The 13,166-nt window shown below is 44.8% G+C and overlaps 1 protein-coding gene and 1 long non-coding RNA gene across 3 annotated transcripts in view; one reads left to right on the top strand and one right to left on the bottom strand.

Moving 5' to 3' along the window:
• Positions 1-13,166, bottom strand: part of LOC310751837 (uncharacterized protein) — a 20,324-nt gene continuing 7,158 nt past the window's right edge. Inside the window, exons 1-2 of one of the 2 annotated variants that reach the window (XM_083591563.1) lie at positions 2,600-2,735; positions 1-1,089 (exon numbers count right to left, since the gene is read on the bottom strand). In XM_083591563.1, coding sequence (XP_083447689.1) covers positions 297-1,061 — 765 coding nt within the window. In that variant the 5' untranslated portion in view covers positions 1,062-1,089; positions 2,600-2,735 and the 3' untranslated portion in view covers positions 1-296. Of the gene's footprint in view, positions 1,090-2,599; positions 2,736-13,166 lie in introns of those variants that run through there. The other variant, XM_083591564.1, reaches the window with a different exon arrangement.
• The window catches only part of LOC310752025, a 19,304-nt gene continuing 16,323 nt past the window's right edge, over positions 10,186-13,166 (top strand). Inside the window, exon 1 of the long non-coding RNA XR_014542800.1 lies at positions 10,186-10,326. This is a non-coding gene — a long non-coding RNA (uncharacterized lncRNA). The remainder of the gene's footprint in view (positions 10,327-13,166) is intronic.

The following is a 13,166-nucleotide window of genomic DNA, read 5'->3' on the forward strand; positions in this document are numbered from 1 at the left end:
TTGATTCTGAAATAAGTTTTATTCTCTCCCATGCATTATGGGAAATTGAAGCAAGGAAATCAGCAGGGGAGGGTGGATGAGGAAACTCCCATCCACCGCAAACACACACAGCCATTCATAAGTTACATTGAAGAATGAGCCACACATTGAACATGCAAGCATAAAATGCCATTGAAGAATGAAAGAGCAAAGAAAGCAACATGCAGAAGTGTCCTGGGTTTAACATGTCATTGTCAGGATGCTGATGCGAGGTAGCAAAGTTCGCTTTTCTTGGGTTGTTTGGCAAATGTTGCATTTTACTTGATGCTTGGCAATGGGCAGACCTGCTTTGTTTGCCCAATGCATGGTGGGACGACAATGGGGCACTTGGTCTGTGAGTATCCACCACCAGATCCGCCGCTGCTGCAACAGACAGCTCCGCCACTGCCGCTGCTGCAGCACACAGCTCCACCACTGCCGCTGCTGCAGCACACAGCTCCGCCACTGCCACCACCACTGCTTCCACCAGATACGACAATGGTTTTCCCACTGCCGCCACTGTATCCTCCTCCACCGTATCCTCCTCCAATCACCTTAACCCCACCTGAGCTTCCACCACCGGATGAGCTACAACAAACTGCGCCACCGGAGCCGGACGAGCTGCAACATACTGCACCACCACGGCCGCCGCTAGCTCCACAGCAAACCCCTCCAGATCCTCCACCAACAATGATGGGGATCTTTTGCTGGCCATATCCATATCCACCTCCATATCCACCACCCATTCCACCTCCAATGCAACACCCAGAAGACTGGCCACTGCTGCCGGATGATCCACAGCACACTGCGCCACCGCTACTGGCTCCGCAGCAAACCCCTCCAGATCCTCCGCCAACAACCATTGGGATCTTTTGCTGGCCGCCTCCATATCCACCTCCATATCCACCTCCGCTTGGTATAACGATGACTCCGCTGGACTGTCCGCCGCCGCCATATCCTCCACCTCCAGAACAGCAACAGCAGCCGCCCCTTGAACTGCCACAGCAGCAACAGCCACCCCTGCTTTGTCTTTGCTTGCTCATCTTTCGGCTTTCGTGTGGTGCGTTAGACCTGGAAAGTGGACAAAGCATAGTTAATGCACACTGCTGGCTGCAATGCTCCTTTCTCAAAGGGCCTCATTCTCATGGCGGTCAACTTGTGCCCAGGATGCAGCACCAGGGAGTACAGGTGGCGATTGGCAGTGTGTTGGATCGCATGGTTGAATGCATGTTTGTGTGTTTGTTTGTTTGTGCATGTGTCGGGAAGGAGAGACAGTTCAGGACCAGTTTCCTTTCTCCATAAATTTCCATTCATTTAAACACTTTGATCTCTGAAACTGGCACTCTTACAGATGCCACATGGTACTCATTGCACATTTCTAAGAAATTGATATTTTAGTGTCGCACCACCCACATTTCGGAACTTCCTGACAGTTGATATCAGGTTGCAGTAGTATTTTCTGCCCCTGCTAAAATATCTTTCTGTCATCAAGCTTATTGAGAAACATTGATGGTTTAATGTGGCTTTTAGCTTATTTGTTATTTTAATTATCCTTTGGATGTTTGCATTTAAAAAAAAAACAACTGGAAAGTTTTACTGTTTCTTTTTTAAAAACAACAACAACCATATTTTGCAAACAATTGAATAGCATACAAATTTTGAGAGCTATAGGTAGGTAGATGGATGGATATGATTCTAGATGTCATGTAAACGTATCTAGCCAGTGCAAAAGAATTTCCCACATGTAGAACATAACCATGTTGGGGCGGAAGGTTGTAATCTAGTCTACTCACTGACGTGCCATGTTTTTCAGACTGTATTGTCCTGTATCTCCTTTTTTCTATTTTGTTCCTGCTTTGCAGTGATGGAACTCAGACACTGATTGCCCACCTCCAGAATCACTAGCTTCAGCTGTTTCCTGTACTATCTTCCTTGAATCTGCTTCCTCAGTGCTTCCCTGGATGACTGCAAGCTAACAAGCCAAACCATTTATCTGGTGTAAATATGAAGGTCAGATAATGGGATAACATTGCTCCTCTACAAGAGTTAAGCAGGTCTGGCCCTGCAAACTGTGCATGGATGTATAAGGCCTCTGCCGGAAACAATTCCTCGGTGAATTTTTGTCTGACAGATTAATCCTTTAATTTAAAAGGATTAAAATGCCCTGAAGAAAACTTTGGCTTAGCTGCAGCTATCATTCAGGCATTGCTGTTGGGGAGGACACACCAATTCATCTGCTGTGACCTCTGCTGCTCAAGTACCATCGCCCAACTCCAATTACAACAAGCTTCTGCATGTTTGTGGATGCAGTAGCTACACTGTGCACCAATATTTCACCCCAAACCTTAACAGCAAATACCCAGAGAACAAAGGGAGAACTCCCAACAGATTCTCCACTTCTCATTTGCATCGAGAAAAATGTCCCTCTCCCTCCATTGATTGGAAGGAATTGCACACTGTATCAAAAACCCAAATCAACCCTTTGCCTCCTACCCAAATAGCATTATCGTTGCATCAGTGCATAGCTGAAGATGCTTCAATCCATTCAAAGGAAGGAGGATGATCTGAGCATTGAGCTTACCTTGTTTAGCAGATGTGGTGGAACGATGGAGAAGTCTCAATGGATTCGAATGATGAGCTTGGGGACCAGAGATCCTCTTTATACCCATCTTCTGGCCACTCCTATGGGAAGTGAGGCACCCCAGGAATGGTGAGTGGCACAGTTAACTTCCCTTAACTGTCGGCCTCATCAAACCCAAGATGTCAGACAAATCATGAGATCCATATCTCACTTTTGTATCACTCGCTATTTTTATGGGATGTAAACAGCTTAATGAAGGTGCTCCACCTAATGAGTAAGTTCCTGTGATGCTGCTTTGTAGCGGTGCTTCACATATTTGTGGGGGCTCCTGATGGGTGATGTATTCAAGGGTGGGCTTTTGCTAGAGATAAGCAAATCAGAATATATCCAGTCCCAATTGCTACTGCACTTGTTTATCCATAGGTTGAGAGACTGTTGTGGTACAGTCCTTAGGGTGTTGGACTGGATGTGGGAAACCAGGATTTAAATCCACAATTAGGCTCACTGACTGTGACCTTGGGCCAGTCACTGCCTTTCAGCCTAACCTATCTAACAGGAGTGTTGTAGGGATAAAATGAGGAAGGGGAGAACCATGTAGGCCACTTTGAGTTCCTGGAGAAAAAGGAAGAATATAAATGCACTATATCAATCAATTAAGTCTGTTCCCTGTCATTTCTATGTTAAACGGATTTATTTATTTTTTTAGTGTGTGGATTTGTTGATAAACACGCAGGGTTGTATAGTTAAAGGTCCGTATAGTTAAAGCTATGGTTTTCCCAGTAGTGATGTATGGAAGTGAGAGCTGGACCATGAAGATGGCTGATCGCCGAAGAATTGATGCTTTTGAATTATGGTGCTGGAGGAGACTCTTGAGAGTCCCGTGGACTGCAAGATCAAACCTCTCCATTCTTAAGGAAATCAGCCCTGAGTGCTCACTGGAAGGACAGATTGTGATGCTGAGGCTCCAGTACTTTGGCCTCATGAGAAGAGAAGACTCCCTGGAAAAAGACCCTGATGTTGGGAAAGATGGAGGGCACAAGGAGAAGGGGATGACAGAGGATGAGATGGTTGGACAGTGTTCTCAAAGCTACCAACATGAGTTTGACCAAGCTGCGGGAGGCAGTGGAAGACAGAAGTGCCTGGCGTGCTCTGGTCCATGGGATCACGAAGAGTCGGACACGACTAAACGACTAAACAGCAACAACAAGTTTCACTTGGAGTAAACCTATTGGAAACTAGCAGCCTAAATTAGTTGCGAATGGATCTGCTCTGAATAGGACTAACGTTGGGTTCTTTGTAGCAATGGATGTGTACACACATGATGTTGAGCAGAAGTGGAGGCTTTTTATACACCATACATCAGTTGGTGTGAAGGAGTGTACACTTGTTAGATGCCCTCCAACATCCCTCAGATGAAAATAAGGACACTGGGCTTTGAGACGCAGCTTCTTCTCTCGCTACAGACAGCTCCTCCCACACCACTGCCCCTCCACTACCTCCTTCCTCCCCTCCTCCCCCTTTCTCCCCTTCCCTTCCCTCCCTCTTTACTTCCTACCCTTCTACCCTGCCCTCCCTCCTTCCAAGCTTTCTACCATTCCTTCCCCTACCCACTCCTTTCCCCTCTCCACCTTCCTTTCTACCCTTCTACCCTTCTACTCATCACCTTCCCCCTTTCCCTATCTCCTACCCTACACTACCCTACCTACTTTTCCAACCCTCCCCTCCCCAAAGTGGGGGTGAATGGCATATGCCCCCTTCCATCCTCATCGAACACAAGGCACAAAGAACCCCACCATCTTCCTCCTGTTTCAGCTTGCTAATGTGCTTGCTAAATGTGCAACACCTCCCCCAATTTTCCTGTTGGGTCCCAGTAACTCAACCCATGAACTTTCATTCTGCCTCTCAATTAGCTTGAAGCAGAGTCCCAAAAAACTTTCTTACAAGCATCCAAGTGGCCTTGAGGACAAAAGAGGATGAAATAAAGATCTCCCTTGTAATATATCAGTGGTTCAGTGCTCATTTCTTCTCTTTCCAAAATAGGTTTTATCTTGAACACTTGCAAACACAATTAGTTAACCCTTCCCATGTTTCCTAAGAAGGCTTAACAATCTGAAGGACATCATCCTCTTTCTATGCTCCTCCCAATGGAAACATGCAGACGGGGACAGATATACCCCTGCTTTAAGTCATTTACACACTGTCTTCACTTGTGTATTATTTACTACAAAGCTCGATGAGTAAGCTCTTTAGCGACGAAATGTTGGATTACCGGAACGACGTCTGAGCACTGAACCACTGTTCAAGTGGGCTCTTTATTACTGCACTTGCTATTGTTTAAGATAAAAACTATTTGGGAAAGAAACTACTTTTGCCATTTTTATGGACGTTTATTGTTTGTTTACAGATAGTTGCCTTGGAGATAATATATGGGGTCTATTGCGATAGTCACTGCATCACCACCCTGTTCATTGTGTGTATTCCATCAGTATAAGTTGCTATTCTTCTTTGGTTGGAACCTTGCTCGTTTTCCATTTTGTGGGTAACAAAACACGGGCCACAGTAGTAGCATACATAAATAGTATTATTTGACACCTGGGAATTTCCCTCTGAATTATCCCCAACAAAAAGGACTTTGTTTTTTGGGGAAAGGTACTTTTAAAGTTTTTTCCCCCAATTCATTATATATCATTTCCCAATACTCCTTTACCCTTTTACAAGTTCACCATGTATGAAAGTCTTTTGATGACTATTCTCCAGAACATTTATCCTCCTCCTCATCATCTCTCATTGGATTCCTTACCTGCCCAAATTAAATGACATCATATATTTTTCTTTTCTTTTTTAAATGCCACTTGATACAGCCCAAAAGCTACATTTCCTCTTGTAGAACTTCTCAGGAACCACATGCCAATGCTGAGCAGGATCAGAGGCAAGACTAGATGTGAATTTTACAGACCCAGTATTCCTGAAGGAGTGTCTCCACCCTCATCGTTCATTCTGGACCCTAGGGTCCAGCGCCAGGGCCTTCTGGTGGTTCCCTCCCTGTGAGAAGTGAGGTTACAGGAAAGCAGGCAGAGGGCCTTCTCGGTGGTGGTGCCTGCCCTGTGGAACGCCCTCCCATCAGATGTCAAGGAAATAAACAACTGTCTGACTTTTAGAAGATATCTGAAGGCAGCCATGTTTAGGGACGTTTTTAATGTCTGATGTTTTATTGAATTTTTAATATTTTGTTGGAAGCCACCCAGAGTGGCTGGGGAAACCCAGCCAGATGGGCAGGGTATAAATAACAAATTATTATTATTATTATTATTATTATTATTATTATTATTATTAGTTCTATAGACTACATTCACATCAGAGGTTTTCTACACATACAGAATTTTACCATCCAAAATAGCTTTTGTTTTATCATAGACTTCGGTTGTTGCCTTTATCCGTTAAAATTAATTGATTCATTAATGTATTTAACAATTAATGCAGTTAATGCAAATCAGATGAATTGAATGGATCAAATAAATGACTGGCTAGACATATATTTATAGTGTTATAGATTTTGAGGGGCCTGCTAAATCCCAGATACTAATTGGATTTTAATTATTTGGGATATGAAGGGAAAACCCAACCTGCAAAGAAATTCCCCCTCTAGCCTATGTAAAACAACCTGGCTGGGTTAGGACCATTAAGGAAAAATAAAGTGCCATTGAAAGCCATTGGCAATGCCAGAGAACTGTCCCTACGTGCTGATCTGGGGTGTAAAGAGGGAAAGGAGATTTGGAAGTTTCCCAGAGTAACTGGGTATGATGTCATATGAAAAGTCTTGGGCCTTTTTAGCACAAGGCTTAGGACAGGAGAACAAAAACAGAATGATCTTGGTTGGTTGGCTAAAGGAAGGTAGGGAGACATACTATGGACTCCAGAGCTGCACTGTTGTGAGGTACAACCCCTCTTGATATGACCATGCTATAACACAGGCATAGGCAAACTCTGGCCCTCCTGATGTTTGGGACTACAATTCCCATCATCCGTAGTTAACAGGACCAGTGGTCAGGGATGATGGGAATTGTAGTTCCAAACATCTGAAAGGGTGGAGTTTCCCTATGCCTGCTATAACATCTGCCAGTGGCGCCAACTCTAGGGGCCCCCAGGAGTCCTAGCGATAAGGTTACCAGATTTTTTTCAATGAATCCGGGGACACTTTTCAACTTCAATGAATTTTGTATGGGGACTGATTTGTAAATCCGGGGACTTTCCCCAGGAAACGGGGACGTCTAGTAACCTTATTCTAGCACCCACAATGTTTTTATTGTGGGTGCTCAGACCCACAGCTTCCGCTGCCATCTGCTGTGCACCGCTGCTGCTGTGTACACTGGCAGAGGAAGGCGGGTGCGGTGGGTGCGGTGCGCACCAGGTGTCAACTGTGAGGGAGGGTGACATCACTGCACCACACCCACCCCTCCCGCCACGCTAGCAGCACCCCAAGACGCTTGCTGCATGGGCAGGGAGCTGCTAGGGACGCTCCCTGCACGGGCAGCTAGCAGAGCCCCCCACGCTCGCCAAATGGGTGGTGGGCGGCTAAAGATGCTCGCCGTGTGGGTGGCTAGCCTTGCCCCCGTGGGTCGGCTAGCCCCACCTCCGCACCGCTCCGGGTGCTGGGACAGGTAGCTCCACCTGTGGCTGTGTACCGCTGCTGCCACTACCCTCACACTGTTGCTACACCGCCACTATGGGGTGCCTTTACTGTGAAACGGGGGCCCGCCACAGCCTCTGGAAGGCACACAGGTGCTTGTTGGGGCAACAACAAGTTTCACTTGGAGTAAACCTATTGGAAACTAGCAGCCTAAATTAGTTGCGAATGGATCTGCTCTGAATAGGACTAACGTTGGGTTCTTTGTAGCAATGGATGTGTACACACATGATGTTGAGCAGAAGTGGAGGCTTTTTATACACCATACATCAGTTGGTGTGAAGGAGTGTACACTTGTTAGATGCCCTCCAACATCCCTCAGATGAAAATAAGGACACTGGGCTTTGAGACGCAGCTTCTTCTCAACGAGGCTCGTTGGGCCTTCTGGAGGCTGTGGTGGGCCCTGTCGCATCCTCCCATGGCCCCATTGGGCCTTCTGGAGGCCACAGCAGGTCTCGTCAGGTCTTCTAGAGGCCTTGATGGGTCCCACTGGGCCTCCTCCTACCGTATGATGTATGATGTCACACTGTGTGCTGTGTGTGACATCACAGGCCCAGCGCCTCTGACATCTACAGTCCGTTTAACCTAACTCAAGTGTAAAGATGTGAATAAATCAGGTTTCAAACCATAGTTTGACCAGGTGTTTATGAAATATTGGTGGATATCAAACTGTATAATGAGTGCTCTCCGTTTGGAAGTTGAAGTCAAATTAATAAATGGAATGCTAAGCAACAGCCAGTTATAACTCCCCAGCTGTTTACAGATAAGCATCTTCTCCCTGTATCCTGAACTATCAGGAGGAACTTACTTCCTCAACCACAAAAGAAACACTTCCCGTATCTCGGACAGTTGCACCACTTAAAATTGCAGTGTAAGCTTCTGAGAACAGGGTGCTGCCTTATCTATTTGTTATCATGTTTATTCCAACTCCACCACCGCCTCTTCCATTGGATTTCTTACCACTCCTTCACCATAAAACCCCATGGTTAGGCTTGCCATACGCCAGGAAAATTCCTGACATGTCCTGGTTTTCTGGTGTAAAAATGTCATCGGGGAGAATGTTGCCGAATCAGAAAAAATGGCAGGAAAAACCCAGGTGTATGGCAACACAATGGAAAAAGCAGGGAAAAGAGCTCCACAATTTTGCTGTTTTCTTAAAAAAAAGGGGGGGGGGAGCATTCAACGACTTTGTAGATGTCAGGAATTTTACTCCTTGAAATATGGCAACTCTACCCATGGTGGTTACCATGATTAAAAAAAACCACAAGATTAGAACCAGTTAAAAGAATTTATATACAATCAGAAGGACAGCTGGAGTCATATATGCAATTTGGATGGCTATTGAAAAGTATCCAGCAAATTCATGGTACATAAAGCTATCAATGAAGTCTGCCAACATAGCATGATGATAGATAGATAGATAGATAGATAGATAGATAGATGATTAGATAGATAGATAGATAGATAGATAGATGAAACTTTATTCGCATTAGCCAATGGCCATAGCAACAATAAAACATTACAGTGTAAGCAGAAAGGGAAATTTGATATAAGAGCACGAGTCCTGAATCAGCAGTCAGTTAGTGGCCCTTATTCTGATTGCCCCTGCTATGAACCTAGCAACCTATTTTGGGATAATAGGTTTGTGCAGATATGGGGCCAGAGAATCAAAATGGAAAGGTGGGAAACGAACATACCAAGGGCAGAATTTCCTTATAGTGGCCAGGTTGTTCTGATGCTCGATATCTTTTAGACGTTGACCAATTAGACTGTTTGCTTTAGTGGGGCCCATAGTGAGTAGGTGTTGTGGGGATAGGCCACAAGAGTGAAGTATTTGGTAGACAATGTCAATGATTTTGACCTGGACTGATTCTCTGCGCTTGATGTTGATTTGTTTGGACTGCATTGCATCTCAAACTCTGCATTTATGGCGAGCCTATTGCCAATAAGTTTATACTTTCTAAGAGGCTAGCCTCTAAGTATACCTGAAGGTGTGTCTCCACCCCTATCGTTCTGCCCAGACACTGAGGTCCAGCGTTGAGGGCCTTCTCGAAGGAGTCTCGTAGCAAGTCACAAATATAAGACAACAAAATGAAAATAAAGCAATAAGATGAAAAATACTTGCAATAACCCATAAGATAAACTGAATGAACCTGCAGCGAAGTCAAATAGTGTCCAGTGCCAGGACGTTCTGGCGGTTCCCTCACTGGGAGAAGCGAAGTTACAGGGAACCAGACAGAGGGCCTTCTCGGTAGTGGCACTCAACCTGTGGAATGCCCTCCCATCAGATGTCAAAGAAGTAAAAAACTATATGACATTTAAAAGACATCTGAAGGCAGCCCTGTTTAGGGAAGTTTTTAATGACTGATGTTTATTGAATTTTTAATCTTTTGTTGGAAGCTGCCCAGAGTGGCTGGGAAAACCCAGCCAGATGGATGGGGTAGAAATAATAAATTATTATTATTATTATTATTATTATTATTATTATTATTATATCCATAGGAGTGTGGCATTCTCCCCACTGTGGATGGTCCTATTAGGCAGCACAGCACTTCTTCCAATCAGAACTGTTTGGTGGCCCTTAAGACTTGTGCCAAACAGTTTTCACTTCAATTTCTCAGAGTTGCATCATTTTGGAGTTTCGTAGGAAATGTAAAATGGTGGTTTATTACTGGGGCTCCACAGAGTTCTCACCATCAGTGAGCCCATGCCAGGGCACAGGGCTGGGTACCTAGCAGGTACCTGAGAATGCTGGGTTCTGATGGTTCTAGCCCTGTAGATCATAGTCCTTGACAATGTGTCATGACTTGTACAGGCTTGGCCTAACTGCTGTGTTAATCACAACAGAACCTTTTGTTAGGAGGTATGACAGCCACGATGCACTTGCCTCCATGTGACCTTGTCACACGTTGACTTGTCACTTGATTTAATGTAACATGATGCTCCATAGATCGGAGCAAGCTTGGTCAGGTTCCTGATGATCATCAGATGATGATCTGTGCTCCGGATGATGATCATGTATGCTATGCACCTGAACAAGCAGGTTGAGGCCAAGTGACAATGGGCAGACATGGTTCAATTCCTGAGAACCTCCAGTTTAAAATGGTCCAGGAAAGAGGAGTGATGGAAGACCTCTCTCTGCTCTGAGACTTGGTGATGGACCATAGCTTAGTGGTAGAGCATCTACTTTGTTTGAAGGAGATTCCAAGTTCCATCTCTGATGTGTTCAGGTGGGTCTTCAACCCTGAAGAGTTACTGCCGGTCAGCAAAGACAGTACCAAGTAGATTAACCAATTTTCTGGTCCAGTGAAAGGCAGATTCCTGTGTGACCAAGTGGTTAACTAGAAGTTCAATTACATTCTTCTTGGTCAGGAGAGTGAGCTGTGACCACCCAGATGCCACTCCCAAGTCCCATTATCCCTGACCATTGGCTGTTCTGAGGCTGAAGCTGGGCTCCAAAAGGTGACATTAGTCACCCCTGTTCTAATCACTAGACCACACTGCTGCTCCTCATTGTTATAAACTTTCCATCCAGACTTTGGGGGTTTTATGTGCCACCCCATTGAAGGAATTGGGTGTCTTGCATTTTTTTAAAAATAAACTGGGTATGGACTCACCCATGCATACATCTTTCTATTGACTTATATTCAACACTGGAAATGCTTTTGATTCAAGTAAGGTTTGAATGTCCACCTAGTCATGTTTCATTTAGTTCCTTGTGGCTTCCATCTTTTTTATGTGGAGCTAGGGCAGGAATGGTAAACCCCCACTTCAATTGCCTGATCATTCCCCACTCCCAAAGACCAATTTGGGCAATGGTGTCAAAAAGAAAAGTAAGCACACAGGAAGATGCCTTATTTTGAGCCAGGACCCTGGTTCATCCTACTCTGTATTGTCTATCCTGATTAACTGTGGTTCTACAGGGTTTAAGGCACAGGGACATTCCCACCTGGAGATACCAGGAGTCAAACATTAGGGGCTTTCCTTATCTTCTTATTATCCTGCCTTCCAATTTACTTTGCAATTAAGAGTCTGTATCAAGGGTAGGAAACCATTGATCCTCTAGATGTTCCTGAACTGTAAGAAGGGCTTTTATCAGCCAGAATTTACTGGAACTCAGTTCCGGCACCTCTTAGGTGGGCGCCATTGCCAGTATAAGAGAATAAGGGAGGTGTTCATTGTAAGTTCAGGCACCCTTTTTTCTAGAAAAATAGCACTGTCTATAAGTCCCATCATTCCTGACCATTGGCCATGCTTAATGAGGCTAATGGGAGTTGCAGTCCAATATCATCTGGAGAGATTTTACTTTCTTGGGCTCCATGATCACTGCAGATGGTGACAGCATCCACGAAATTAAAAGACGCCTGCTTCTTGGGAGAAAAGCAATGACAAACGTAGACAGCATCTTAAAAAGCAGAGACATCACCTTGCTGACAAAGGTCCGTATAGTTAAAGCTATGGTTTTCCCAGTAGTGATGTACGGAAGTGAGAGCTGGACCATTAAGAAGGCTGATCGCTGAAAAATTGATGCTTTTGAATTCTGGTGCTGGAGGAGACTCTTAAGAGTCCCATGGACTGCAAGAAGATCAAACCTATCCATTCTGAAGGAAATCAGCCCTGAGTACTCACTGGAAGGACAGATCCTGAAGCTGAGGCTTCAATACTTTGGCCACCTCATGAGAAGAGAAGACTCCCTGGAAAAGACCCTGATGCTGGGAAAGATGGAGGGCACAAGGAGAAGGGGACGACAGAGGACAAGACGGTTGGACAGTGTTCTCAAAGCTATCAACATGAGTTTGACCAAACTGCGGGAAGCAGTGGAAGACAGGAGTGGCTGCTGTGCTCTGGTCCATGGGGTCACGAAGAGTCAGACATGACTAAACAACTAAACAACAACATCTGGAGGGCCAAAGTTTCCCCACCTCAGATCTGCATTGAATGCTTGCAGTTTTTTCACAAGACTATCAGGTTGGCTACAGCGGGTGCGTTATTAGAAGTTAGTGTATACAGTGGTACCTCAGGTTAAGTAGTTAAATCGTTCTGGAGGTCTGTTCTTAACCTGAAACTGTTCTTAACCCGAAGCACCACTTTAGCTAATGGGGCCTCCTGCTGCCGCCGCGCTGCTGGAACACAATTTCTGTTCTCATCCTGAAGCAAAGTTCTTAACCCGAGGTGATATTTCTGGGTTAGCAGAGTGTAACCTGAAGCGTATGTAACCTGAGGTACCACTGTATATAATTGAAATAAACAAATCAATGTTTGCTTGTTTGTATGTTGTGGATAATTGTTTGCCACAATGGGCAAGTCACACACACACACACACACAAACACACACACACACAAATGAATGCCTTTCTGTATGTATCTGAAACAGCTCTACCCAAGCACAAGATGGCGCTATCATCATTGTCAAGGAAATCCCAAGTTCTTTCTTTCTTTCTTTCTTTCTTTCTTTCTTTCTTTCTTTCTTTCTTTCTTTCTTTCTTTCCTCTGTCCTGGAGAAGAAACTTTAAAAGAAGAAAAGGGGGTATGCAAAGAAAACCCCTCAGAAAACATTTTTTTAAAAATTCCCAGTGAGGACAGAGAATGCACTGCAGATGTGAACACTGTCAGTTGGCGTGAAAGAGAGAGAGAAAATAATGCAACACAGTGGGGTAGAGGGGAAAAGAAAATGTGGAGTCTCCTGGATGAAATCATGGCTGGATGGCACACCAAACAGGAATGATCTACAAAGCAGCTTTTTGTTGCTGTGCATACTAGGCACAGAGGACTTTTTTTTTTCCTTTCCATTTTTTGAAGCAACCACATCTAGTTTGTCAATCCTGGGTTTATACATGGGTCAACAGCTCCATAACAACTGGATTCCACAATTCTCTGAGACTC

This window comes from Podarcis filfolensis, assembly GCF_964270895.1.
Source record: "Podarcis filfolensis genome assembly, chromosome: 16".
NCBI classification, from domain to species: Eukaryota; Metazoa; Chordata; class Lepidosauria; order Squamata; family Lacertidae; genus Podarcis; species Podarcis filfolensis.